The following is a 27,253-nucleotide window of genomic DNA, read 5'->3' as shown; positions in this document are numbered from 1 at the left end:
CACATTAACCTCTGTCGGGCTCGCGTTCGTCTCATCCGTCGCCAGTTCCAATGAGCAGTCAGTTCTTACTGCTGTACAGCTCATGTGGGTAAATCTGTTCCAAGACACGTTAGCAGCACTGGCACTGGCAACCGACCCTCCGTCGCGCAAAGTATTGGACCGGAAGCCGGAACCGAGATCGTCTCCTTTAATCACAATCCCAATGTGGAAGATGATCATAGGGCAATCAATCTATCAACTAGCGGTGACTCTTGTCCTTCACTTCGCTGGAAGCAGTATCTTTTCCTATACACCTGACGACAAGGATGGACTCCAGACAGCGGTATTTAACACATACGTTTGGATGCAGATCTTTAATATGTATAAGTACGTTTCACCATGCTCCATGATTAGTGCATACGTTAGCAAATGTTCCATGGCCAACCCCATTCAATACCACCCCGCCCCCAGATGTACTTTAAAGCCCTACTGCAACGAATACTGGTTCCAAACTAATCACCCACAGCAACCGCCAACTCGAAAACAGCATCAACCTTCTCGAGGGCTTATCCCGAAATTGGCTATTCATATGTGTCACTCTCCTAATGATGGGCTGCCAAATCCTAATTATTTTTGTGGGAGGCCGTGTCTTCTCAGTTGTCAGACTTACCGGTACCCAGTGGGCATACTCGCTTGTTTTGGGGGCTCTATCCATCTTGGTCGGATTCGTTATTAGACTCGTACCGGATGAGCCTGTTGAGTGGGTCTTTGATGGGCTGGGGGTTGTTTGGTCGTTCATACTTTTGAAGCTAAAGACTTTCCGGAGAAGAAGGGATGATGATGTTGGCGTTTGAGAGATAGGAAGCTACTGCGAAAAATGGGCATCTACATATACAGAATTTGGGCTATAGATAACAATTATATCGTATAATCATGCTGAGATTTTTAGACCTATACAACCAAGCAATTCCCAGCATGCATTTGAGAGCAGGCCTTTCCTGCCATAGTATATGGGCGAAACACCCCTATGGCTCTGCTGAATCTACCAATTTGAACAGAGTATGATAGCAGAGGCGGCATTGCCTCAGCCAGTTTATTATTAGGGCCAGTATACCTATTTTGCTTCTTTCAGAATGCAGCACGGTTTGACTAGGACAACAGTTCAACTCCAAGGGATCTATCCGGACTGGGAGAAATCACACCCAAGGAGGTGAAATTGCAATGGAACAGTGCAGCTTCTGATCGACAAGAGCTGCGCTCATCCTTACTATTGCCTGGCTCTTCTCTCATCGGATCGTTGCACTTTCCAGATACCTCACCCCACATAACCGGCTTTATTGCCGCGTCCATATCATTCTCCGGATGACACGCCGCACTAATAGCCGCACTGTAGATCTTGGCTAGAGGTATAGTGGTTTTGAGTGGCTTCAGCCCTAATACCACCGCCGTGCACAGCATTGAGCCTCCAAGAGGTAGAAGGATGGCCATTGCGACAACTGAGAAACCACATGTGCTAGTTATATCCCGTACACTTCCCCATCGATCGATGAGATTATGGAGAGGAATAGCCGTGGGATGTTCGCAAGGGTGTCCATTGATATCGAGCTCTGTGAGTTGGCGTGTAGTCCTGGATAGAAGATCGGGTTCTTCGAGCTGGGGAAGGAGGGTGGATTATCCGTACTAGGGTACATGAGTAGGTAGTCGCTGTGCACTGGCCCCAGGCCTAGTTCCCAGTAAAATCTCAGCGGGTAGCTCATACTTTAAAGAATTACCCTGATTGGGGCTCCTGCCATTATGAGAGAGATTATAGCACTGTAATATATATAAGATTAATATATGTTGGTCTGGTTGAATAGATAGGAGATTCGATTTACCGAGTTATGGTCAATTTCCCCTCGTGATTAGGTAGGAGAAATTGAAGAGATACTCTCATCTGAAGCGTGAGCTTGTAAGATCTCACACCAGACTTGGTCAAATTCATGAGGCGGTATATAATCATATTTCTAGGGGAGTTATGAGTTTCAGGTGGACATTCGATATCGAAGTACGTAATGCAGGTCTTTTAAGGGAAGATGTGATATATAATTTATAAGGAGTTTGTTAGGTTAGTAGCTATAGGTCACCAGAGAAATAAGCCATGCGACAATGAGACCATCAGGCACTTGCATGAAGGGGATCCAGGAAATGTAGAGCTAGTCTTCTTCATCCAGTCTTTCTACTACTTTTTTTTGTGGCCAGGAAACGCAGATCGATAGAACTCCTGATATGAGTGCAATCCTTTGGGATCTTCTTAATGCAGGGCTTGTTAATATAAACATTCAATTCGACAATATATATCGCTCCATCTAATGGCTACGTTAAGTAACATCGTAAGATATTCCTTGCTAGCCGCTGATATGTATCCAACTATCGCCGAGGAGATGTAAATATCCCAACTACTGGGCTGCGTATTATCGGAAGAAATGAACCTTTGGGAAGGGGAAATCCATAGAATGTGCTTGAGAGGAGCCACGGTAATGTTATGCCGTACATGTTTCTGCTTTTTCTTGTTCCAATATTATCAGAATGGATTGAACAGATACATCATGGTAGCCATAGAGATAACAACACGATACAGCCCCACATTGATTTTCCTTTTCCTTTGACTAGTTGTTTTGGTTTTATCTTTCCCCCTTATCCCCTTAGTTCAATATACACAATTATGAATTTCAGTGTCGCTGTGCAAAAATGTGGATGAACATTTATCACCACACAGTCAGGATGTTTCATAAATGCCATCAAAGCAACGGATAGAATGGCCGACCAGCCTAACCAAAGTAGGAAAAGGTACCTCGGCTGTTTTGTTGGTGGACTTTTTCTAGCGCCCAACAACGTCAAGTTCCAGCTTCTCAACCCCTTTCGACAGAGGAGTATAAAATTGTGCACGTAAATTGGGACAAGCCGAGGCAAAAATCATCGCTCGGATACACACCGAAGCTGTCAATAGTACTGTGGATGAAGTTATACTTGGTTGGGATTGTATTTTCCACCCATCATGAAACCAGCGACCGCTAATCCTGATTCAAATTTTCTAGTCTGTTTTCGGCCTTTTGCCGTACCTTCTCCTGTAATTTCCAGGTAATTGGTAGAGGCTAGAAAATAGAAACTCTGCTGTTCTAGTACTTAGGAGTAGGGTGGTTGATTGAAAACGCCCAGGAACTGCGTAAACAAGGTACTAACTGGAGTTACTTGAATTTGAAACGTTTGTACTCTATATGCTTGCAAAGGCACATAGTAACTACCTACTTGTATCAGAGTTTCAGTCAGATAATAGACCTCCCAGGGGTCGATATGATTCAGTTTGCTCTCAACGTAGGGCATTGACAACCAACTAAACTTACTAAACCGTTCATCCCGTGCCGTCACTAACCCTATTCAAGTAAAGGCTCAACGCGTCCACATTTCATTGTCATTTGCTGTCAAGTTTTTCACTACGAGGTCTCCACCACAACATGGGCTGACAGAAACCAGGGGCAATGATACGCCGGTCTTGAGAACTTGAAAAGCCCTTTTGGTGGGTATCGCATATCTAAGCCACAAGACGAGGTTCAAGGTTTCGGGCTACCATTTCCTTTTTCGTTGACGCCCGGATGTCGCGCAGAGAAAGACAGAGTCCTCTCAAGCAATATATTGATGGATATTACAGTCTGTATACATCGAAGCCGCCCATAGAAACCCACGTCTAGAGAGAGGGGAAGTAAACAAGAAGTCAAAAGTAGAGATGATAATTAGAAACAGAAAACCTGGTCGCTCATCTTCGACACCGCTCCCGCCTTTTGGAATCCCATGGCCGCCAACGTCTTCTTGGTGGCGTTGACCATACCGGGAGGCCCACACAGGAGGACTTTAGTATCCTCAGACGGACCCGGTAATTGTTGGCTAAGGACTTCTTGGTTCACAAAGCCAGTTCCGTAGGCCCAGCCATCTGGGGCACTATCCAGCATATACCAAAGCTTGAAGTTCTTGGGGTATTTGCGCGCAAACGTCTCTAGTTCGTCCCTCAACAGGATGTCTGCTTCCGTCCGGTTGGCGTAGATCAGGCTGATCTCAGTCGTGTCCCGCTCATCCTCACAGATGGCACGAATGAGCTGATACATAGGCGTGATACCTGTTCCTCCAGCGACCATGCCGAGCTTCGTACAGAGCCCCTTACTGTAACGCATCGCTCCCTTGGGACCCCGGAACTCAACTTCATCTCCCACGTTCAAGTTGGCGAGGTACCGACCAGTGAGAAGACCTTCAGGGTAACACTTGATGACTAGCTCCAAGCGACCGAGGTCTAAGTTGTTTGACACCGGGGTGTATGATCGAGATACCGTCGCCCCATCGACAACTGCGCGGATAGCTACGTGTTGTCCAATAGGAAGCCCGATGACGCCCTTAGAATTGGGCAAAGCGAACACGAATCGATAGACATTAGGAGATAGTTGATCCTTTTCAACCAAAGGCAAACTCTTGAACTCTTTGGCATCCAGAAATCCTTTCGCCAAGTGCGGGTCAATTTTCATTACCGTTCGGGCTTTGATATGTGGAGGGTAGCGCAAAAAGCCCGAATCGATCTTGGTAAATTTGGCTGCTTGACGGGCCACGGCTGTGCCAACTATCGTAGAGATGGCTGCAGCCGTAAGAAATCCATTGGTGAACCCACCGCGAGGCATCCTGAGTCCGTTGAAGTACTGGGGGATCAGTTGGCTAAACTGATTTCTTGGAACTAGGGAACCAAAAGTACCCCGTTGATAGACATAAAGTACGGATGCCAATGCTCCCAGCACACCAGCAATTGTTCCCACCGGGCGGCTCCCAGATGATTGAGGCAGGCTCTCCGGTTTCTGGGCAACTAGTTGGACCTTCTTGGGTGGGACGTATTCTCTAGCACCTTTCAGAGTGCCAATTAGAAACTCCTCCATGATCTCTACTGAGTCCTCAGAATGGCCAACGTCTTCAAACGCTTCCGTGGCATCTGTGCCCGCTGTTTCTATGAGGATCTCTGCGCCACCAGGATGATCTTGGAGATAGTTTGTGATATCGAAAACTATTCTGTCTTAGTTATGTCGAGTTTAATCTGATAGTCGGAGTCCTACCTTTGTTATGAACAATGATCCAGATATCATCTTTGCGGTTATGCGAAGCGACCTCTGCGGCTGTGTACTCAGGAAGTTGAACATCCGCAGGACTTTCGGCTTTTGCCTCCACCATTTCGATTGATCGTTGTGTTGTATGGCAACGGTAATTAGCTATAGGGTAGAAGGGAAGTAAAGACTAGGTATTTGGACTGGACAGGCGACTTCGTGGTTTATTATTGCGTTAGAACCGCCAGGGAATTGAGCCAGTAGCGTGAGACATAAAAGTCAACATAAATATAGTATCCACAGTCATATTGTAAATACATTATCCAGTCGGAGCGTCTCACTGAAGTCGGCATCTTCTCCCCCGAGATTGACATAAATTAAAAACGGCCCGAAGGATATTCGGCACGACATGGCCTAATTCTGTAACATACGTGGAAGTCGGGACCGACATTGCGATTGCAAAGCTTTCCACTTTCCCCTTTATGTTAAAATGCAATACTTTCAATGGGTAGCTGTGGGTCCAGGGCGACGATCTGTGTCTCTCGCTGGTTAGGTTTGGCTCTGAGATTGCGATGCCGACCGCGATATCGAAACATGCCGAGGCAGGCATCGAGGCATTTTTACGTCGCAGGGAGCACAAATCTAACTATGCATTTCATTACTTCGTACTATGACCCGATCCTCATCATTCCAAGGTAATGTGGGATCGGACAATGTGGATTCGCGTTGAGACAGCCTTTCACCCTAATTTCGGCCATTCATGATACTATAAATTAGCAGCTCGACCCTTGGCAATGGAGGTCGAGATTGTTTCCCTATCGACCAATTGACCCTGTGAGAAATTTGCATAGATTTAGACAAAATGCCTATCAGACTCTTCTACCTTTCGGGGGAGCCTAGCTCTACCGCAAGAGAAATCGAACTGGAATCCACACTAGATTACGATGGACTCAGGCATCTCATTGCTGCACACTTTGCTATAGTGGAACCGAATGGTACGTTTATCGAGTATACTTAAACCTGTGGGCTTGAGAATGTCTTTGGGACTCATTTGGACTTTAGCTAATCGTTACAGGAATCGGATTCCAGTCCCAGGATGCAATCTTATCCGATGTCGCGGAGGTCCTTGCAAACGAGGATTCCATTAGCATTACGATTGATGGTAAATCCGTGCGAGAAATTTCCGGCCCTAAAGGACTTCCAATCGTTGGCAATTTCTTCGAAATCTATCCCGACCACCTAGGAAACCATCAACGATTGTTTGAACAGTACGGACCCATAATCAAGACAACGAACATGGGACGTACAGTCTACCAAACCAACGACCCACAATTGTCATCTATCATTTTCTCAGAAACCGATTTCTTCACCAAGAAGATTAACGAAGCTCACCCGCTCCATGCGATCAAGAACCAACAAGCCGGTGTGTTCCTAGGAGATACTGACACTCCGGAGTGGAGAGCGGCACATAAGTTCCTTCCCCCAGCATTGGGCCCTAAGGCTGTTCGGCATTATGCCCCTACAATGCAACAGACAGTCGAAGATGCTTTCAAAGTATTCGATCATTTTGACGAGAACGGCGAGGCTTGGAACGTCTACCAATATATGCTTAAACTTGGATCCCAAGCTGTTGGAAAGCTTGTACTCGGCATCGATTTCAATCACTTCTCCTCTCCGGATGCACCTCCCCATGAACTTATTCAGATCATTGCGGAGTCGCTGTCTTTGAATAAGAAGGTAACCGCAAGGGGTGATTGGTATGCGAAGCTGCCGTTTGGCGATCCGCAGCGGTTGAGAAATATGCGCTATCGTATCTTCGACATAGTGGACCAGTCGATCCAGAATGCCAGCCGTAACGGGGTTGAAGATCTTCCACTTCAAGACGCTGCCTTGAAGGCCTCTAACATGATCGGTGAGTGTGGCCATGGTTTGTATCTAAGCAGTTGCTGACTGAAGTAGACTATGCCGTCCGAGCCACCGACAACAAGGGTGAAAAGCTGCCTAAAACAAGTCTGATCCAGTCCTTAGTTGTTGCAACCGGAGCTGGCTTTACTACAACGAGCTCTTTATTGTCTTGGTTGATATACAGTCTTGTTACGTACCCAGGTGTTCAGGATCGCTTACTGCAAGAGCTGATCGACAACGATATTACCGAGGACACCCAGATAACAGCAGACTTGACAGACCGGTTAACATTCATGGATAAATTGATCAAAGAAACTCAGCGTCGCCATAACCCATCTTATCAGCCCGCACGGACCGCCAAGGTCGACATGATCTTACCTGGAGGTTATAAGCTACCTGAGGAATCTGTGGTAGTCGGTGCTCTTCATCACCTTCACAATAACCCGGAAGTCTGGAGCAACCCAACCAGATTTGACCCTGACCGATGGGACACAGAGGAGGTAAAGAACAGACACAAGGCCGCCTATATCCCCTTTGCTACTGGTCCACGCATGTGCATTGGCTTCAACTTTGCACTACAAGAAGTCAAAGTATTCTTGCCCAAGCTAGTATATCGTTACAAATTCACGAAGGAGAATGATGGGCCCATCGAGTACGACCCTATGTTCCAGCTAATCCGGCCCAACAATTTGTACGTGCGCGCCGAACGGCGTGTGAAATGGCCTCCTAAATCAGAGTCTGCGACTACGAGAGCTTCACTTTGATTCCTGGAATTGTTGTTGTTCAAGGGAACTTTGGCAAATTAGACTGTCCGGCTCTACTGGACCATGGGCTTATAAAGCGTAACTGTACATAGACCAATTTTAGATATCTGGATATAGAGAAAAAATGTTTCAGCACTTGGCTACAAGAAATTAATGATAGAGTCAAAATACGGAGGTCAAAGTAGGCCTTTGTAAATGGCAAGGACCAGTCCCTGCAAACTAATGACCTTCCCACTGCTTCCTCCAGATATCTCCATGGGCCAAAGCAGCTTGCCCAAAATGGTTCCTGAGTGAATCGGTACCCGGTTTGGATCTGTTTCCCCTATGCAGTCCTCACTTTGTCCACCTTGTTTAGCGGCTTTGGTTGGCTCTCTGCATATTTCCTTTGGCCTCTTGGCCGTTGCTTCCATCCTGTTCTTCCTGACCGTGCTCACCTCCTTTACTATGCTGGCCTTCCTGGCCATGTTTGTTTCCGTGACCGTGCTGGCCTCCCTCACTTTGCTCACCTTCCTGACCGTGCTTACCTCCTTGACCATGCTCGCCTCCTTGACCGTGCCGGCCTTCCTGACCGTGCTCGTCTCCATGACCGTGCTTGCCGCCGTGTGGACCCTTATGGCCCTCTTCACCTTTTCCATCATCACCTTTTCCACCATCACCACCCTCACCCTCCTCGTCATCGCCCTCCTCATCATCACCTTCTTCATCTTCTTCACCCTCTCCGCCTTCTTCACCTTCTTCATCCTTTCCGCCTCCGTTGCCTCCTCCGCCCTGCTTGCCACCCTCACCACCACTGCCATGTCCAGTACCGTTTGCGGCCGTTTCACCGCGAAGAATCAAATTGACTTTCTCGCCCCTGATACCAGGGATAGTGGCACGAGCGGAGATATCGCTGTACTCATTCTTACGAGACAGAGAGGCTTCTGCATCAATGACTCGTTAACTTTGATTGGAACATGAGATATATGGGAGAGGCGCATGGAAGGGTATATACCCGATGCAAGCTTGACACGGTTATCCTTCGCAGAAAGAGGAACCGCGGCTGCCAGAGCCACCAAGCTGAAGAGAGCGAACTGTTGAAATCTCATTTTGGGGTGGGAGGTCTTGTGGCAAAGGAAAGAGGTTTGGGTGGTGTACTTGAGGACTTGATGCTTGAATCTGTTTCTAGTAGGGAGGATGGTGAGAACTCCTGCTGATACTTATACCCATAACCTTAATTAAGTGCCTAGGAGGGTAAAGTATAAAGAGTTCTGTCTGAAACACGCCTCTTATCGTATTGGGCACTTAGGAGCAGTACCATCGTCGTTTTGGATAAAGTCAATTGACCTCAAGTGACAGAGGACGATTCTAGACTTGCGATATTTGATAGCTCATGTGTGGCGGCGCTTGTTGCGAGATTATGTGGCACGGTTGCACAAGGGGATACGCCAGTGTGGTTGGCTGCCATGCCTCGTCTCAGGGGGTAAGTACGACCATTTCTCTAGTGGCTTGACCCTGAAGTTTATGAGAAGCTTCCTCAAGTCGAGGATTGACAGATTACTCGTGAGCTATGTTGTACGAATCTGCGAGACATTCTCCTTACTATGCATGGATATTTGACCCTTGAGGTAAATTGGCAAAGGTTTCACTGAATATCCTTTCGAAAATACCCAGACAGCTCTTGGTATTATCTATGCATTACGAACATCAAGGGAGCAAATTGAGAGGAACAAAGACATCGGATTGGCATCCCCATCAACTATGAGCTTATTTCCATCTGAGCATCATGACAGGGGCACAGTTTCGAGGACGAGAAGCCGTCAATGAAAGGATTGTCACCATTCTTCCGAATACGGTATAGCTCTTTCATAGTTGCAACAATGCTCGCGCAAGCCACATTACTTCCTGATCGACATTGTGTATCAGTCCCCTCTCAGAGATGCGTTATATCTTGCCGAGAGGACTCCCCAGCGCTGTCCTGGTAACACACACCAAGCCTCCTCACTAGTCCTCGATATCGTCCTCGGTCTCCTTGGCGCCACCGGATGACAAGTCCGTTTCAGCTTCCGAGCGTCTATGAGGGGGGATTTTCCATTCGATGGTGTGAGGTATATAGATTCCATTGAACAACCTGTCTGGCTCTTGGGTGGGCTCATTCTTGGGGGCGTTGGGAAAGTCCATATCACCGGCTGACTCGTAGCCTGCGTTCGCGGTGATTAGAATCGATGCTAGACGCAAGGCAATGTGAGGGAGAATATCAAATACCATCTAGAATGCCACTGCGCTTATCTTCCGCAACAGGCGCAGAAGCTGCAAGTCCAACGAAGGAGAACAGGACTAGCTGGTGGATCTGCATTTTCTTACTTCTCTGGTGAAACGATGTCGTATTACTTTCTGTGTCTCAAAAGCGGAAGTTAGTTCCTACAGGAATGCTCGGTGGGACAAGAGGGGCAGGATTTATATAGGGCCCAAGTTGGTATATCCCAATCAACCATCATCTTCCTCTACTGGGTATCAATAGCGTGAATAAGAAGCTGAAAATTACAGTCCTATACTGTCATTTGTGGTGAATGTCGATTGAGCATTCAATTGCGGGGCATGCTTATTGAGGATCGTGAGATAGGGTTTTGTTGCCCGGTGCCCCAGCGGGAAGGCGAAACATTCATTCAATCAAAGAAACCCACTAAAAACATGGCGCTGCAGCTATACCGGATCGGAAATTCGAACAAAGAGTAGAACTGTGGATAATTTCTTATGGAGCCGGTGCGTCGCAAGAAGAAAAGGCCAATGGCCAGCAGCGTCATATTCCACATGGCAAACAGGCACTTGCCGACATACTGATCATGGCGTGACAAGTATGATGCAGTGCAGTCCATCTAATCTGGATGACAGAAGACTGACTACAAGTCTACTACACAATGAAGTCATGCTAGTTTCGAATTTTCCATTCCTATGGGATTTACTCAGACATAATAGCGTAGCATTGGCAGGAACGCATTAACAACACCCATAAGGGCAACAAACCATGAGATTCTCGAGCGAATAAAGACAGCTATTTATAAACCTTCCACATCATTGGGGCGTTTACCCATACGATGATATTTAGCAGAAGCTCTGAGCATCATAACTGGAAAGTACGCTTCCAGCGTTGCAAACGGACGTAACATAGAGGGGTGTCGCTATAGCCAGTCAACATATACACCGCGACAAAAAATCTATCGTGACAAAGAAAGAAGCGCCTACCGTCCACGGGTAGATTAGGCCCCGGTCCTCGAATGATAGGTTTATGCTGCGGTGCCGGGGTCAATCGGTTTTCACAATTGACCTGATCATTTCCTCCATTGACAGTACTGGATCCTGTCCAGATATCGATATGCCAGACCTTATTGGCCCAGTCCCGATTGCAAGAGTCACAGGAATCCTCCATGCGAAGGTACTTGCGCAGATAGGGGTCATAGATGATTTCACAGATCTGAAACTCGCCTGGGGCTGAGGCGAAGGTTAACGGGTCGTTGAAGGTTCCAGCTCCACCGGCTGTCAGACCTCGGCCGCAATCGTATGCGATCACACAGCCGGGGGGATCGTTGTCGGGGAATCCGTAGAAGGTGTGAGCTGCGTCCTGAACATGGCAGGATTGGCGAATGACTAGGGGGGAACTGAGTCCCGCACACAGAAGCATAGCCACGATTATCAACGACATCATGGCTGGTATGATTATTATATACGATGAGAGAGCTTCATGAAAGAGGGCGATCGGGCTTGTTAAATGCTTCCTCTATCTCTCTATGATGACAAAGTTTCTGTAGAAGACTTGGGTCTTTTATGTCACTATGGTTAGTAGTTACCTCATGTTGAGCTGTAGCTTAACCATGGCTGTCCAAGGTATGAGGTGATGTGACCATTTGAACTTGTCTTGAGATATCATGGGATAATCATTAAACTGGAGTAAGCCTGCATCCGATTCACACACACAAAAATGGAATAGAAAGGAAAGGTCGTCTAGTTAAGCAAGATGTAGCTCGCCAAAGTACCGAGTACTCAGCAAGGTCCCGGGAGATCCGATGAGACCGCTGCGAGGGTTTTGTTCGCTGCGCCGGGCAATAGCTCGACCAATGACTCACGGTGACGAGGTGACATATTATTGCAACAAGGATATATGTCATTAGTAAGGAGGATAATTACGTAGCCCATGTGTCCCACTCAGGAACACTGGCGGGTCATTATCTGGACTACAATCTTTTGGGTCTTGATTTGCGATACATAATTAATCGAGGCGTTATTTTCTCATATTTGGCCGGCAACATGGAGAACGCCTCCTAAGAAGGCCGCTGGCCAAAGGACTAGAAGGTGCAATAAAAGAAGAGAACAATAGACGTAGGCTGCCTTGTCTCACGATGCTAAGTCTCTCGGCGAATGCTATGTCGGTGGACCCGGGCCTGCGGCATTGCGTCGCGTCTCACAGATATCACCGGTCCGGCATATTCCTTTTGCCCCTTGAAGATGTACATCGCCACACTGATGATGAAAACGGCCGAAAAGATGACCACGCTCCAGTTGAAAGTGGTGAGAGTGACCGGAGTACTGGTGGGCCAAAACGAGAAGAAGAAAGCAAAAGCTACATACACCAGGGCTGCTGCGTTCACCCAGATTCCATATTTCCCCATGCTCCACCGTTGTGGAGGCAGTGTTTCTGGGCAGGACAGCCTGCGATACAGTAGACAGCCAATTGACACCACATATGTCCACATGAGTGCTGCAACGTTTAGGGAAATAATCGCGTGGAACGCCGTATCGGAGCCGATATTAATCAAGGCTAAGAGACCACTGATGACACAGGATAGCCCAATGGCGTTCACGGGGAGCTTCCGCTTCGGATTGACTTTGCAGATCCACTTGGCAAACGGCAAGCCTTTATCACGAGCGAACGCATAGGTTTGGCGCGCTGTTGACGCATTGAAGAGGATATTGCTGAAAATGACCGGGATGAGGATGATGGACGTCAGACCATTCACTCCTGCAGTCCCAACTGCATTCTTGAAAACATAGATAAAAGGGAAGCCGGTTGGGTCATCTAGGGCATCTTCCAGGGATGGAATGGCGAACAGATAGGTAATTACCAGGACAATAGCCATGGCACCATTGGTGAAGAAACCCCAGACGATAGCGATCGGCACATATCTACCGGCGTCGCGAACTTCCTCAGACATATGGGCCGTGGCATCGGAGCTGAGTCCGGCATAAATGGCAGAGATCTGGCCAACCATTAGGGCTAATCCAATGCTGGACCACCCACCGGTATTGCTGAACTCCAGTAATACGGCGCTCGCAGGTTGCCGTGGGGCCATTGCCCACAGGACAGTTATGACTACCACAAAGCAAAGTATGTGCAATGCCAACAGCAAGTTTTGAATACGGGGCATCCAACTAGCCGCGTAGACGTTGAAAAAGTAAATAACCAGGATCATTGCAAAAACGAACAGCGTGCCCTGCCAATTCTCAGGCTCATAACTTGGGTCTTTCACACTGATTAACCCTTGTATAATGGTGCCGGTCAGGAATGAGCCCGACGCTGCGCCTGCCTGCCATGCCAGTACCGACATCCAGCCTGTGATGTAGCTCAAAACACGTTGATAGTTGGGAGATGCAAGCTCGGAAACCCAGTGATACTGACCACCAGAGGTAGGGGACCTGCATTTTCCACATCTTGTTAGTCCAAATGCGATCGAGATATTAAATGAGATCGTAGTTTCACTTGCATTGATGCCATTTCGGACATTGTCAGTATAATCAGCCCGAATCCAGCAAAGGTCCACATGTACGTCCAGAATAAACCGGCCCGGCCGCCGTTCACGAGCGCTTCGGTGTTTCCTCTAATCGGTTTTCGGTAGCGTCAGCTAGCTTTCATCATTGGGAGACCCAAATGAATCCCGCACATCAGGAGAAATTCCCAGGTCGCCTGGAGTACCGATGCAAAGCTTAGAGCGGCTAAGGGGCGAAGATTTCTCTGCCGTAACATTCATAGTCAATGTTTAGCTCATCATCCCTGACTATGCAATGGGTGCTAGCAGCATACCTTGAGTTCCTGGATTTTTCCCATGCGCGTCATGTCGCTCTGGTCATACCGGGTACCCATTTCTTCGCCATTCTTATAATTGTCCTCCATGTCAATGTTCTGAGATGCAGTAGCCGAAATATAGTTCCCTGGCTTTCGTGTGGGAGGGGCATATTCGGTGGTAGTTGTCATCGTGAAGGACAATAGTGACCAAATCAGAAACTAAGTCAAGCAGAAAGAAGGAGATACTGAAGGGTGAGATACCGTAGCATGCTCTCTGTCGGGACAGAAATGGTAAGGGGGAACGAGAAAGAAACGGACGGGGAGTTCAAATGTTTGGTTTGTATGTTTGCTGTCACACCTCACGGATTGTCCAACCTTACGGAGGAATGCTTCGGTGAAGAGTAGTATCAATCCTGTTGTTAAATACTACTGACTATGCTGGAACAAAGAGTCCACATTGAGTTGCCCATTCTTCCCGCTTCTGCTCCTGACTTGCCCAAGTCCGATGAAGAACTTTTATTCATTGCAATAGAGATACCTCGACACAGAAGGACAGAATACGGGTCATCACGGTCACTCGATCTGCATGCTTGCCTACTATGTGCGACATACTGAACCACAATACGAGGGATCTAGCTGACCAGGCTATGATTGCATGCACTTCTCTTATCTTCCGGTCGCGAGTGAAATTCAAGGATAGGGAGTCATGGTAAATATAATAAGCCAATTCGTGGCTGACCGGACCAAACCCTAATTTTCTCTCCCGAGTCAGTGATGGAGCCACCACCCAAGTTCCACTGGGTAGAAAGGAGTTCTCCGGCTTTTGTCCACCAATAGATCGAGATAGATATCTAAAACTTGAGATGAACAATCCCGACAATCTATACCTCTATCATATTTTCCATTCGGACCGTGCTTCTCCGCCGTTTCTTACATGCCCTCGCCAAGACAACACGGGGCATATTGACGCTTCCAATTGAAGAAAAATAAAAAAAAGGCCAATAAGACAATGCACAGCCTCGTACTTATTATCAGCGACTAACCGTGTTTAACCCTAGCCCAAGGTTGTTGTCCTACGTAGGTGTCCAGTCATGATCAATTTGTTTGCTACCCATATCGATAGTAGCTCGAGATTAAGGTGATCGGCTGCGGGATGAATCCTTTTGCAGCTTCGTCAGTCAGGACTAAAATGGCCTACTACACGCGATTGCATCCTTCTACCAATCGCGTAAAAAGTTGGTGATTCGTGTGCAGGGCACACACGAGTGCACAGATAGACTATGAGCCACCGTCTGTGCGCTGTCGATGTGATGGGATAATATGCGGTGGAAGCTTAGAGCCCTTGTATGTCAGACTATGCCGTAAGATAGAAAAAAAGAGACGGACTCTGAACGTGTCAGCGGATAAAGTCCCATGATTCCGTACCATTCTTGTCTTCTAGGTGGACCCTAGGAGGGCCAACCTCAACCTGAATATATCAGGATACCACGTCAAACTTAACCTCGTTATATAATTCCTGTTCAACTCTGTCAAGTACAATGCCAGCTCGATCTAGTCCACTCAAATCCGAGATTGCACCTCCTCTGGCAGCGGACAATGACTATGATCACAGCGGTTTACTCGTGGTGATCACCTCGCTAGTTTTGTTTTTAACCCTGGCCTCTCTTTCGATCCGCGCATTTGCTGCCTCAAAAAGATCATCCATGTTGAATGATGATTATGTGCTTCTCACAGTCGTGGTATGCGTCGTGGAAAGGCACCCTTTCTCCCGACCTCTGTTTGCCCTACACCAGATTGGCTAGGTCGCTTACACATTTCCTAACAGATATGTGCATGCGTGCAAGTTTCAGTTACTCTAGCCTCTGTTCATTATGGATGGGGTAAAGCACAAGAGATGGTTTCGGATGAAGATTTCATACCGCTGTTAAAGGTGTGCCGATTTGAAAAGAAGTATCAAACTATATATTGATGCTCACCAAAGCCAGACGGTTTACGTAGCTGACCTGTTCTATGTTCTTGTCATCGGCCTGTCGAAAATTTGCTCGATGGTCTTTTATCGGAACCTCTCCATCCGTCGCTTTATGCGGACGAACAATGTCATTCTCGCTGCTTGTTCAGTATGGACTGTGCTCGCGATAGCCATTCTGGGCGCCCGTTGCAGTAAGAGCCCGTGGAAAGATATTGATAATCACTGCGTTGGCCTCGTGAGTAATTACAGTTCTACTTCGCATTGATTAACGTCAATCTGACTTGTGACTTATAGCTGCTGCGTTGGAAGGTTATCTGCGCCCTAGATGTCGTCCTCGAAGCATTCATACTAGCCTATCCCGTGGGGATTATCTATAAAGTTCAAATTTCTCCATTAAAGAAATTCGTCGTCCTCACTATTCTCAGCTGTCGCATTATGTATGTTTAACCTCTATTCCTACCAATACTCACAGCTGACCCAGATTGTGAACTTCTTTAGCCTCATTCCTCTCTCCGCCGTCCATGTACACTTTATCCAAAAGCAGATCCAGTCCCCTAATCCGACTTTGACCGGCACGTATGCAACAATAGTTGCTCAAATCCATCTCGGTGTTGGCGTTCTCGTGCTTACCGTTTCATCTCTAAAGATGTTCGTGGCAGTCTATGAAGATGAGCAGGGCCTCGCATATACCGAAGATGTTTCCAAATCACTAGGCATTGGCGATAACGATAACAGTCGACAGTCGAAGATGAGGTCGTGGATATTGTCTCGGCAAACGAAGGAGCCCAGCACGTCATCCACTGGCTGCGATGATGGGCCCGGCATACCTTTGGCCTCAGGAGCGCGGGGTAGTGGTAATACTATCATCAAGAGCGTACATATCTCAGTAACCCATGAGGCCCGTGAGGATGTCGCGTTGGGGGAAAGAGGCCCACATGGCCATAGTGGAAGCATTATGTAGACACCGCCTAGATGTATCGGTAAAAGCAACTTTTCGGGACATCAACCATGGGATGAATGTGTTAACCTGCATGCACCTCCTTTAGGGCTCCTCCCAGGTCGTTGATGACCGGAGGAATGGGTACTAGAAGTCTAGAACCATTGACTACGTATAAAATCATGAAGCTACCAGTGTATATCTCTCTGTATGCCATATGTGTATTCCCTATATCCGCTTCTATGCCCTATAAGCCTAATATGAGTGACACGATAATGCAATGTTTCTATAATGTGATGGAACTTCTTTTGGCAATGCGACCGGATATAAGCGTGGACTACGGTTCGCTCCAGACAGGGTATGTATGTACATCTGACAACTCTAGTATTCGTGTAAACCACTAATAACATCTATGCGTCTTGACATTCATCCTGTCCTGGTTTAATACAGGTGATGATATTTGCGCATATTCATTGCAATAACATATTATAGCCCAGTTGCACTATCTTTATACCCTGCATCGAACCATTCAACAGTTGGCTGGATATTGAATAGCTCCCACATAAGTCCGTCATCCCACATTGACGAAGTTTACTGAGACAGCCCTTCTGCACTAGATCCAGGATCCAGTGCATGCGAATACAGCACAGGCTTCTCTGAGGTTCCTAATTGAGTGCTATCACTGCTGTGTGCCCTTGCGGTAAGCGATTCATGGGGTTGAGGATACACCGCTACGTTAACAGCATTGGAGTCAGTAACTGCAGTGGGCTGGCTTCCGATTGTTCCCGTGGTCTGTTGATACTGCTGTGAGGCATCCTGAGCGATGGTTTCATAAAGCTGATCACACAAAGCTGTGAACTGTGAAAATAACCCATGTAATCGGAATATGGAAGGATTACACTCCTTGATGCGGGATAAGGCCGCTGTTATTTGGGTTATAAGATTATAGTCCTCGCGATTGGATGTTGCAATTACATTGCAGAAAATAATAAAAAAAGGCGTAAGTGGGTAGAGAAGAACAGTCCTATACATTGGATAAGTTAGCCGCCGATCTCCCATAGTCTTTGTTGACGAGTAAAGGGCGCGCGCATCCATACCAGAAGACAAAATCGTGGTAAATCTGTTCACCCCTCAAGATATCATATTGAAGTACATTCATTGACCGCAGTGCTCTGCGGGCATGAGATAAACAGCGTTCGCGCACACGATGGTCATGTAAGGAAACCGAATTGAGTCGCAAGACTGTTGTTATGATAGAATGATAGGTGAAGTCTACCGCATCCCATTCCAAGCGCAGTTCAATTGTGTCACTCGATTTTGCTTTTGCCTAGACGGTATTAGGATGGCTGATGGGAAGAAGAAGAGGGATGCATACCTCGCACAACTCCTCCCATATGTCTTGCAATTCGACTTCTAAGCGCGTGATAGCTCCCAGCGCCTGGTTATCAGGAATACCATCACCAGGCGTTAGGACAGAAAGGGCACCATCCAGCACATGCGCCAGCTTGATCAAGATATTGCCTTTCATATCTAATGGGTCTGCTTGTCTTGGCAGAAGCAAGGAGGCTGGCTCAACACTCAGCGCCGGCAGGGATGGTGGTCGCACCAGAAGCATACTCAGAACCTTATCATAGTAGTAGCACCATCGTATACAACGACGTATTTCATGATTCCTGTCACACTCTTCAAGCATCCTTGCGTCCACGCTATGATAACCCAAAGCCACCACGAGTCTCGACGCGAAAGCCGTCAAAGTCCAGGCTTGAGTAGTATCACCCAAAGTTTGCATCAGGTTGACCTAGAACCCAGTATTATGTTGTCAGCAATGTAGTCATAGATATATTGATGCGCAGGAGTTTATAGCTTGAGTCATACTCACTGCCAAAAGCAAAGACTGGAGCATTAATAGGCTTGGTTTTTGCAGAATATCAAGCTCCTGAATTGACCGGAGGGCAGCCGTTATGTACTTTTTCTTCGAAGCTTCTAGGGCTTGTGCTAGTTCTCTGGACGTACATATACGCAGCCATCTATTGATGTAGGTTACCGCTCTTGCAAATATACAGACCTTATACTGAGACGCTATCTGACCGGTCGCCTGACCATTCACAACCGCTAGACACATGGTCTCAAACCTCTCAGAAGATATGTGATCGGGCCAATGAAGCTTCCATGGTGTAGAATAATCGGGGCAAGCTGGATCAACTTAAGTTTCATGGCTAAAAAGGGACTGAAGCAAAGTACATACGATTCATCATCATGAAGAACAACTCTGGAAGTACAACATTATCAGGTGCACCATTGTCTAGCTCTTGATCATAGCTTGAGCTTTCCGCTGGATGTGAGGGATTGCTGAAGTCACCAATCAAAGATAGGGCAGACTCTAACACATGCCTACGGCTTGTAGAAAGGGATGAATTCGAGTCTAGTTCACGCCGGATTATATTGACTTCGTTTGCTTGATACACATACGCGGGAGAGCGGATGGCTTCAATGGGTAGAGTCGTTTTGTGTCTCACTTGTCTGGCTCCTTCTAAGGTGCTTGAAGATGGCCCTCGAGAAGTATCATGTCCACCTAGGCTGACCCCCGGATTAGGTGGGCTCCTAGGAGATAGCTCGTTGACGCCCCTATTTCTGTGTCTTTGGTTAGAATCCCCAGGTCCTCGAAAACTGTATAGCACAATGCATCAGAAAGTTTCCGTAATTAGTGCATTGCCACGCGTACCGTGAGACTCTGTTGCGGCGAGTCTGCTTAGGTCTCGCACGAATACATGGCACTTTCGCACTCGAACAGCCGAGGCATTGTGGCTGCCGATCGCACTTAACCTGTCTCCGGAGACTGGCGTCAGACACAGTATATATATACTCAGTGACAGTGATGACCACAGCTACTGCAATTGACTACCAGTAGTTGCTGAAGACGCTAGTTACCTTCCTTGTGTGGCATAGGTCACACTAGAGCATTATAAAAAGGACAAATATATCCGTTAGTGCGTCAATCCCTTCGTAGCACCTCGGAATGGCATATCACTAATGGTGTGGGTGCAAAACTGGCAGAGATATATAGCGAAGCTTACAGCTGGGAGTCTGCGGAGTGCTGCCAAGGGCGAGATACCGGACGCTTCGGCCATCAGGCGTCAGCTAACTTCTATGGCTTTACCTGAAGGAAAATAATCTCATGGGGAGCCTTGAAGGATTCACGTTTACTGTCTCCAATGTTGTCGGCATTTCGGAAATTAATTCTCGAGAAAAGTGGTCGGAGATTCGGAACATTCCCCATGCAGTACTAGTCTTAAAAAAGGCCTGTCCCGAGGGTAAGTTCCAGTTGTTCCATCAAGGACCGCCTTCCTATATTAGTTTAGCCATCTACATTTCTCTATCAACTCAACTCAACATCCTTAACATATCCTCACTCTTCTATCATACATGTATCAGGGAAACTAAGACGAAAGAAAACGGTTCATATACTAGGGGAACTGCGCTTGAAAGGGCGAGCTACATATATAACCATGCAGATTTTGTCCCAGTCTATCAATACCATTTCACTAATTACTCGCCAAATTGCTTGGCTGCGTGTGGATCCGAATGCCACTGTCCGAGCGTCCGACTCACAATCCGAGCAACCAATATGTCGTATCCCAGGTTGTTCGTTAGGTATTTTGGTGCGGTATAGCGTTTCTTTTACCTATTAGACCCATTTGTCGGGATTTGGTGACAAGTATTTACTGATTATTTGTAAGGATGTGGGCCAAGCGCCAATACCAGAATGGAATATTTAAACAGGCTACTACGGTGCTTTGTTCTTTTCTCTCGTTCTTTTCACGTTCGTCGAGTATTTTATTCTTGTATCTTCCAATCACACTCTTTAAGTAATGTACGGCCTCTGTTGAGCGTCCTCGAGTATCTTAAAGCCGCCACTAGCCATGGAAAGTTCGACCGCTACATCCTCAACTACAAACTGGCCTTCGGAGGAACACAAGAATTCTATGGCCGAGGCCGAGACTAGTCCTCTGGCTTCTAAATTCGAAGATATTTTGCACCGAAGTTTAAAATCCGGGTACAAACCCCGACGACTTGGAGTCACCTGGACCGACTTGACTGTGAAAGCGAAAAGCGCCGAAGCCACGATCAATGAGAATGTCTTTTCGCAGTTAAACATCCTTCGTCGTCTACAGCAACACCGACAAAGCATGCCATTGAAAACCATACTTCATCAGAGTCATGGATGCGTTAAACCGGGAGAGATGTTGCTGGTTCTCGGCCGCCCTGGATCCGGATGTACAACACTCTTGAAGATGCTTGCTAATCGAAGGACGGGCTATGAAGAAATAGAGGGCGACGTGTGGTATGGTAGCATGCATCATGAGGAGGCTGCAGAGAACTATGCAGGCCAGATCATTATGAATACAGAGGAAGAGATCTTCTTCCCCACGTTGACCGTGGGACAAACTCTAGATTTTGCTACACGTCTAAAGGTACCCGCTCACCTCCCCAGCAATGTTGTCAATGCAGAGGCGTACCGTGCAGAGATGAAGGAATTCCTTTTAGAGAGTCTCCGTATACCTCATACTGCAGAAACAAAAGTGGGCAATGAGTATGTCCGTGGCGTTTCCGGCGGGGAACGAAAACGTGTCTCAATCCTGGAATGTCTAGCATCTGGTGCGTCTGTCTACTGTTGGGACAATAGTACTAGAGGCCTGGATGCGGCAAGTGCATTGGACTGGGCAAAGATGATGCGTACGATGGCGGATGTACATGGCAGCTCGATCATCGCAACACTATACCAGGCTGGAAATGATATTTTTCGCCTTTTTGACAAAGTGCTTGTTCTGGATGAGGGGAAGCAGATCTATTACGGGCCTGCTAACGAAGCAGAACAATTCATGGAGAGTCTCGGATTTGAATGCAGCGAGGGTGCCAATATTGGAGATTATCTTACCAGTGTTACAGTTCCTTTGGAACGGCGAATTCGTTCTGGGTATGAATCCACATATCCCCGGAATGCTGAAGCCATTGCCACATCCTACTGCAAATCTAGTGCAAAAGCCCAAATGACCTCTGAATACGATTATCCTACCAGCGAACTGTCGCAGCAACGCACGAAAGATTTTAAAGAATCTGTCACTCTCGAGAAATGTCGTCCAAGAAGCGCAAACACTGTCAACTTTGCGACGCAAGTACGTGCTTGCATCATTCGGCAATATCAGGTGCTACTCGGCGATAAGAAAACCTTTGCCATGAAGCAAGGCTCGACTTTGATACAGGCTTTGGTAGCCGGTTCGATGTATTACCAGGTGAAGCCCGACACTTCTGGGCTGTTTCTCAAAGCCGGCGCCCTGTTTTGGTCCATCCTTTACAACAGTATGAGCGCCATGTCAGAGGTTGTCGATTCCTTCTCTGGCAGACCCATAGTAGTGAAACACGACGCCTTTGCATATTGCAAACCGGCTGCGTTCTGCATTGGACAGATAGCTGCGGATATTCCAATCACAATTTTCCAGATCACCCTCTGGTCTGTAATCCTGTATTTTATGGTTGGCCTAAAAATGTCCGCCAGTGCGTTCTTCACGTATTTTGTGGTCCTCTTCGCATGTGCGATGTGCTCTACTGCTTTATTCCGTGCCGTCGGTGCGGTTTTCCGAACGTTTGATGGTGCCTCCAAAGTGTCAGGTTATGTGGTGACAATTATGGCCATGTACGCAGGCTTTCAGATTCAATACACCCAAATGCGGCCGTGGTTTGGATGGTTATATTGGCTTAACCCTGTTGCGTACGCTTTCGATGGCTTGATGAGTAACGAGTTCCGTGATCGAGAGATCGACTGCACCGGTGGCAACCTGATCCCTCATGGCGAAAGCTACGCGAGTGTGAGTATGTCATATCGGTCCTGTGCTGGGGTGAGAGGTGCAACCCCGGGATTCGCCTCGTTAACTGAAGAACAATATCTGGGTGCTCTATCATACAGTTATACGCACTTATGGAGGAACTTTGGTATTCTCTGGGCTTGGTGGGTCTTCTATGTAGTGGTCACGATCGGTGCAACCATGATGTGGAAAAGTCCTTCTGAGTCCGGAGCACAGCTGCTCATTCCTAGGGAAAGGCTAGCTCATCATCTGCAGCTGGGTCTTGATGATGAGGAGTCCCAAACGCCAGAAAAGTACTGCCATGGTCACCATAGTCAAGAGAAAATGGATGGTTCGACACCCTTACCGACACCCGGTGCTGAGGCGCACTTGGCTAAAAATACCTCCATCTTCACCTGGAAGAACCTAACATATACTGTAAAGACTCCGTCTGGCCCCCGTGTGCTATTGGACAACGTTCATGGTTGGGTAAAGCCTGGTATGTTAGGTGCTCTAATGGGTGCTTCTGGAGCAGGGAAGACAACGTTATTGGATGTCCTTGCCCAGAGGAAAACAGACGGTAAAATTGAAGGGTCAATCATGGTGGACGGCCGACCTCTATCAGTTTCGTTCCAGCGCTCGGCTGGGTATTGTGAGCAACTTGATGTTCATGAACCCTATGCAACCGTTAGAGAGGCATTAGAATTCTCTGCTCTTTTAAGACAACCCCACAACACCTCTGAAAAGGAAAAGCTCGGATACGTCGATGTCATTATTGACCTTCTCGAACTTGGAGACATTGCGGATACTCTCATAGGAAAGCCTAACGCAGGCGGTTTGAACATTGAGCAACGGAAGCGTGTTACTATAGGCGTCGAATTAGTCGCCAAGCCTAGTATTCTAATATTTCTAGATGAGCCAACGTCGGGCCTTGATGGGCAGTCTGCCTTTAACACTATGCGATTTCTGAGGAAGCTTGCAAACCAGGGCCAAGCCATCTTAGTTACCATCCATCAGCCGTCAGCCCAGTTATTCTACCAATTTGACACCCTCTTGTTGTTGGCCCCAGGTGGCAAAACTGTCTACTTTGGGGAGATCGGAGAAAATGCCAGCACGCTCAAAGAATACTTCGAGCGCTATGGGTCGCCCTGCCCTAATCACATGAACCCGGCTGACCATATGATCGATGTGGTTTCAGGTCGAGCTTCGACTATCGACTGGCGCCGTGTATGGCTAGAGTCGCCAGAGTATCAGCAATCACTGGTTGAGCTCGACAGGCTTATCCGAGACACCGCTTCGAGAGAATCAGTGGATAACCCAAGTTCTGATGACAACGAGTATGCGACACCACTCTGGTACCAGACAAAAATTGTCCTGCGCCGCATGAATATCGCACTCTTTCGGAATACGAACTATGTGAACAACAAAATATATCTGCATATTGGCTTAGCCTTATTCAATGGGTTTTCATACTGGATGATTGGGAATACTGTAAATGACATGCAGCTTCGTATGTTCACTATTTTCGTGTTCATGTTTGTTGCCCCGGGTGTGGTGAATCAGCTCCAGCCACTCTTCATTGAAAGACGGGATATATATGATGCGCGGGAAAAGAAATCAAGGATGTACTCCTGGAAAGCATTCGTCACGGCCCTTATTGTGTCCGAGTTCCCATATCTATGTGTCTGCGGCGTGCTGTACTTCCTCTGTTGGTATTATACCGTCGGTTTCCCAGCAGCCTCGGAAAAGGCTGGGGCTGCTTTATTCGTCGTTGTCCTTTACGAATTCTCATATACAGGAATCGGTCAATTTGTTGCAGCGTACTCGCCAAATGCTGTTTTTGCTGCGTTGGTCAACCCGCTCCTTGTCGGAATCATGGTCTCTTTCTGTGGCATATTGGTCCCATACGACCAGATTATTCCATTCTGGAGATACTGGATGTATTACATGAACCCTCTCACTTATCTAGTTGGGAGTCTGTTGGTTTTCAACATATTCGATGTCGACGTGAAGTGTGCTGACTCGGAGTTCGCCGTATTTAACCCCCCTTCCAACATGACATGTCTGGATTACCTGTCTTCGTATCTAGAAGAGTCTGACGCAAACCTGGTCAATCCCGAAGCACGCTCCGAATGCCGTGTCTGTCCCTATACGAGCGGAGGCGGTTATTTGAAGGCCATAAACTTGAATGACTACTACTTTGGCTGGAGAGACGTGGGCATTTTTGTGATCTTCATTTTCAGTTCATACGGGTTGGTGTATCTGTTCATGAAGCTGAGAACAAAAGCCTCCAAGAAGGCTGAGTCATGATTACCACAGTTCCCTGGAAAACATCAATGACTGCGAATGTCTGTTCGAGGACATAGCTAGTATGGTGGAGAAGCTGAATGGATGGACAACGTGGTAGCCTTGGCGCATATTGGCAATTTCTTAGCTTGACTGACTATTTTCAGGACTTGCGCGTTATTCGAATTTCGAAAGACATAGTTCTAAAGCAATAGTACTCCGTAGTGCTCTTACTCCATACAAAACGTTCAAAGAGAATCCGAACTATTTTCATACCCTACAACGGTGTCACCTTCGGGCCAAGATGTGAATCTCCGACGCTTCAGCAGTCTTGGCACGACGCAGGGGGAACCCCATCTTGATAGTGAGGGTCGACCTCCAGGTGAACTACTGGTGAGACAGTGGAGCCAAGGACAATTAGTGGCAAATACTCTCCAGGCATCGTAGGAAGAGAGCCAGTAGGATGCATCACACCGTCGCCTTTATAGGAAGGGCTAAATCCTTCATGCATATGATACTACACCCCTGCCATGAGCCATCATGCCATTGTGAGAAGTATCCATTATTCATATGATGTATCGCTGACCGGAACGGAGTTGATGGTGCACCCGAATCAACTCGGATCTCTGTTGAACTTGGCATCGCCACAGATACGCCGACATTCGGCTTGGGCATGGATAATGCTTATGGCTATGCCCAAACTTTCGGTGGATCCGATGGCCAAACAGTAAACTCCAACGCTTACGCAGTCGATATGCACAACTAGCTACCTAGCCCATGTGAAAGGTAATGGATGCTACGACGATAACAAGACCTAGATACGATACTCAAGCCGGACACGGAAACCGCAGGAAAACAGGGAATTCCAAAGAAAAATAGGAATGTTTATCGAGATTTTTAGCTCGGGCAGTTAACGGTGGAGCAGTGGCTTGCCGAATAGTATATTGGAATTTGGGACAGACTACCCAAGGTGAATCCTGCGGAAAATTTTTTCTTGCAACTGAAACATGTACCCGCTCGTCCCTTATTTTTTATTTTATTTTATTTTATTTTATTTTTTCTTTCCTTTTTATCTTTTGGCGCAAAAACCGTGATAAAAGGAGAAAATCCACTTGGAGAAGAAACGGGATTCCAGGGTTCCCGTTCGATAACCCTAGAAAGTGTTGGAGGTTGTGTTGAAATCACTCCGTTTAGGAAAGTGGTCACCGCGCCTACCTGTGTATTTATGATTAGTAGACAGTGGACATTATCTACTCCGTCTTGGGATAAATCACGGAACCAGGCCGTAAGGTGACCCACTTGGCTAAGCTTACCGTTTCCGCCGTGAAGATCGGCTGTCCAAGCCAGGTGCTCCAAACTGTCCACGCAGCCGGGATTCTGGAGATGCACACTGTGTCTAGTCATTCAGGGGTTCAGAAATCTTTTCCTGACTTGTAAACTCACAATTGGCTGGAACTCAACAAGCGATTGGCATCTGCATTAGCCGCCAAGATGACGGATGTGTTCGAGTGGTATACCGAGTGGGGGGATATTTATATTCATTGCCTTCTTTCTTCCCTTTTGGGGATGTCAAGACTTTAGCTGTGCTTATCCTATCCGACCAGTGAGTCGATAGACTTTGATAGAAAGCTCGAGGTGGAAACCATTTTAACCAATTCATGGTCATATCTCCGGATCCTAAAGCAGATTATTCGGTTCACATGAATCATTGACCTCCTTAACGTCGTAATAATCCATCAATTTAAGTTTGCTTGGGTGATCCATGGGTCTTATGCGTATGCAGTCACGGAGATCCATTGCCTCACAATATTCATGCCCAGTTACCCACAAATCAAAAAAAAAAAAAAAAAAAAAAAAAAAAAAAAAAAATACATAATAAAAAAAAAAGGAACCGTCCTTAGAGTTTATCTGCTGTCTGTATACGGTTACGCTTCAAACCACTGACATGGCCTTTAACTTAACCTTGTTGCAACTGGCTGGCAGAACGGTATCCGGAGAGGATGACTTGTCGTTGTCTTTATACCGACCTGCTGCCCTGGTCTTGCACTTGTTTTACCCCAGAATCATCTTTGGTCGATCCAGCTCTCCGCTCCCAAGGCTATCTTCTGCGTCTGCGTTTCACACACTGTGCCTCTGCCCCATAGGGTGGCAAGAAGATGCCGGTATCTGCTCCCCAAGGATATATCCACCCGGAAGATCATGCCCAATTGCACATTAGTCCAATGCTGAACAACAGCATTATGATGAATCGTCCGTCAACACTGGTGACAGACCTCCTTTCCTTGAATTATGGATCCCTTCAGAGCATGGACTCCTGCCGTAGGCTTCGAGAATGCGTGTAATCCCCCATTTTGAGGAGGTCATCCCCTTCTGATTCATCGCACAACGCTCGGAGGATGATGGATACAAAAGTCCGTGAAGGTGGTCAGCTAAG

At 47.2% G+C, this 27,253-nt stretch overlaps 8 protein-coding genes across 8 annotated transcripts; 4 read left to right on the top strand and 4 right to left on the bottom strand.

Annotated features, from left to right (window-relative positions):
- Nucleotides 1-202: 202 nt before the first annotated feature.
- AO090124000054 (uncharacterized protein) lies at nt 203-833 on the top strand (the record flags this gene model as incomplete). Its single annotated transcript, XM_001823683.3, has 2 exons — nt 203-366; nt 506-833. The coding sequence occupies 2 exons, from the start codon at nt 203-205 to the stop codon at nt 831-833; spliced, it is 492 nt and encodes a 163-aa protein (XP_001823735.3).
- A 3,796-nt stretch (nt 834-4,629) lies between these two features.
- AO090124000055 (cytochrome P450) lies at nt 4,630-7,756 on the top strand (the record flags this gene model as incomplete). The annotated part of the gene is made up of 3 exons (XM_023237532.1): nt 4,630-4,641; nt 6,225-6,999; nt 7,047-7,756. 3 exons carry the CDS (start codon nt 4,630-4,632, stop codon nt 7,754-7,756), a joined length of 1,497 nt encoding a protein of 498 aa, XP_023092364.1.
- Nucleotides 7,757-8,107: 351 nt separating this feature from the next.
- Nucleotides 8,108-10,545, bottom strand: AO090124000056 (uncharacterized protein; the record flags this gene model as incomplete). Its single annotated transcript, XM_023237531.1, has 11 exons — nt 8,108-8,676; nt 8,748-8,897; nt 8,959-8,978; nt 9,038-9,100; nt 9,170-9,247; nt 9,354-9,423; nt 9,524-9,615; nt 9,738-9,933; nt 9,998-10,100; nt 10,278-10,281; nt 10,442-10,545. The coding sequence occupies 11 exons, from the start codon at nt 10,543-10,545 to the stop codon at nt 8,108-8,110; spliced, it is 1,449 nt and encodes a 482-aa protein (XP_023092365.1).
- Nucleotides 10,546-10,853: 308 nt separating this feature from the next.
- On the bottom strand, nt 10,854-11,435 carry AO090124000057 (uncharacterized protein; the record flags this gene model as incomplete). Its single annotated transcript, XM_001823687.3, has 1 exon — nt 10,854-11,435. The coding sequence occupies one exon, from the start codon at nt 11,433-11,435 to the stop codon at nt 10,854-10,856; it is 582 nt and encodes a 193-aa protein (XP_001823739.3).
- A 694-nt stretch (nt 11,436-12,129) lies between these two features.
- Nucleotides 12,130-13,895, bottom strand: AO090124000058 (putative GABA permease; the record flags this gene model as incomplete). Its single annotated transcript, XM_023237530.1, has 2 exons — nt 12,130-13,602; nt 13,806-13,895. 2 exons carry the CDS (start codon nt 13,893-13,895, stop codon nt 12,130-12,132), a joined length of 1,563 nt encoding a protein of 520 aa, XP_023092366.1.
- Nucleotides 13,896-15,325: 1,430 nt separating this feature from the next.
- On the top strand, nt 15,326-16,717 carry AO090124000059 (uncharacterized protein; the record flags this gene model as incomplete). The annotated part of the gene is made up of 4 exons (XM_023237529.1): nt 15,326-15,564; nt 15,769-15,991; nt 16,051-16,193; nt 16,255-16,717. 4 exons carry the CDS (start codon nt 15,326-15,328, stop codon nt 16,715-16,717), a joined length of 1,068 nt encoding a protein of 355 aa, XP_023092367.1.
- Nucleotides 16,718-17,588: 871 nt separating this feature from the next.
- On the bottom strand, nt 17,589-18,907 carry AO090124000060 (fungal specific transcription factor domain-containing protein; the record flags this gene model as incomplete). The annotated part of the gene is made up of 5 exons (XM_023237528.1): nt 17,589-17,616; nt 17,791-17,813; nt 18,069-18,491; nt 18,573-18,805; nt 18,826-18,907. 5 exons carry the CDS (start codon nt 18,905-18,907, stop codon nt 17,589-17,591), a joined length of 789 nt encoding a protein of 262 aa, XP_023092368.1.
- Nucleotides 18,908-20,613: 1,706 nt separating this feature from the next.
- Nucleotides 20,614-24,843, top strand: AO090124000061 (uncharacterized protein; the record flags this gene model as incomplete). The annotated part of the gene is made up of 1 exon (XM_001823691.3): nt 20,614-24,843. One exon carries the CDS (start codon nt 20,614-20,616, stop codon nt 24,841-24,843), a length of 4,230 nt encoding a protein of 1,409 aa, XP_001823743.1.
- Between the last annotated feature and the right edge of the window lie 2,410 nt (nt 24,844-27,253).

Source organism: Aspergillus oryzae, chromosome 5, assembly GCF_000184455.2.
Source record: "Aspergillus oryzae RIB40 DNA, chromosome 5".
NCBI lineage: Eukaryota > Fungi > Ascomycota > Eurotiomycetes > Eurotiales > Aspergillaceae > Aspergillus > Aspergillus oryzae.
The sequence above is the reverse complement of the archived record's forward strand: the minus strand, read 5'-3'. Positions and strand labels throughout refer to the sequence as shown.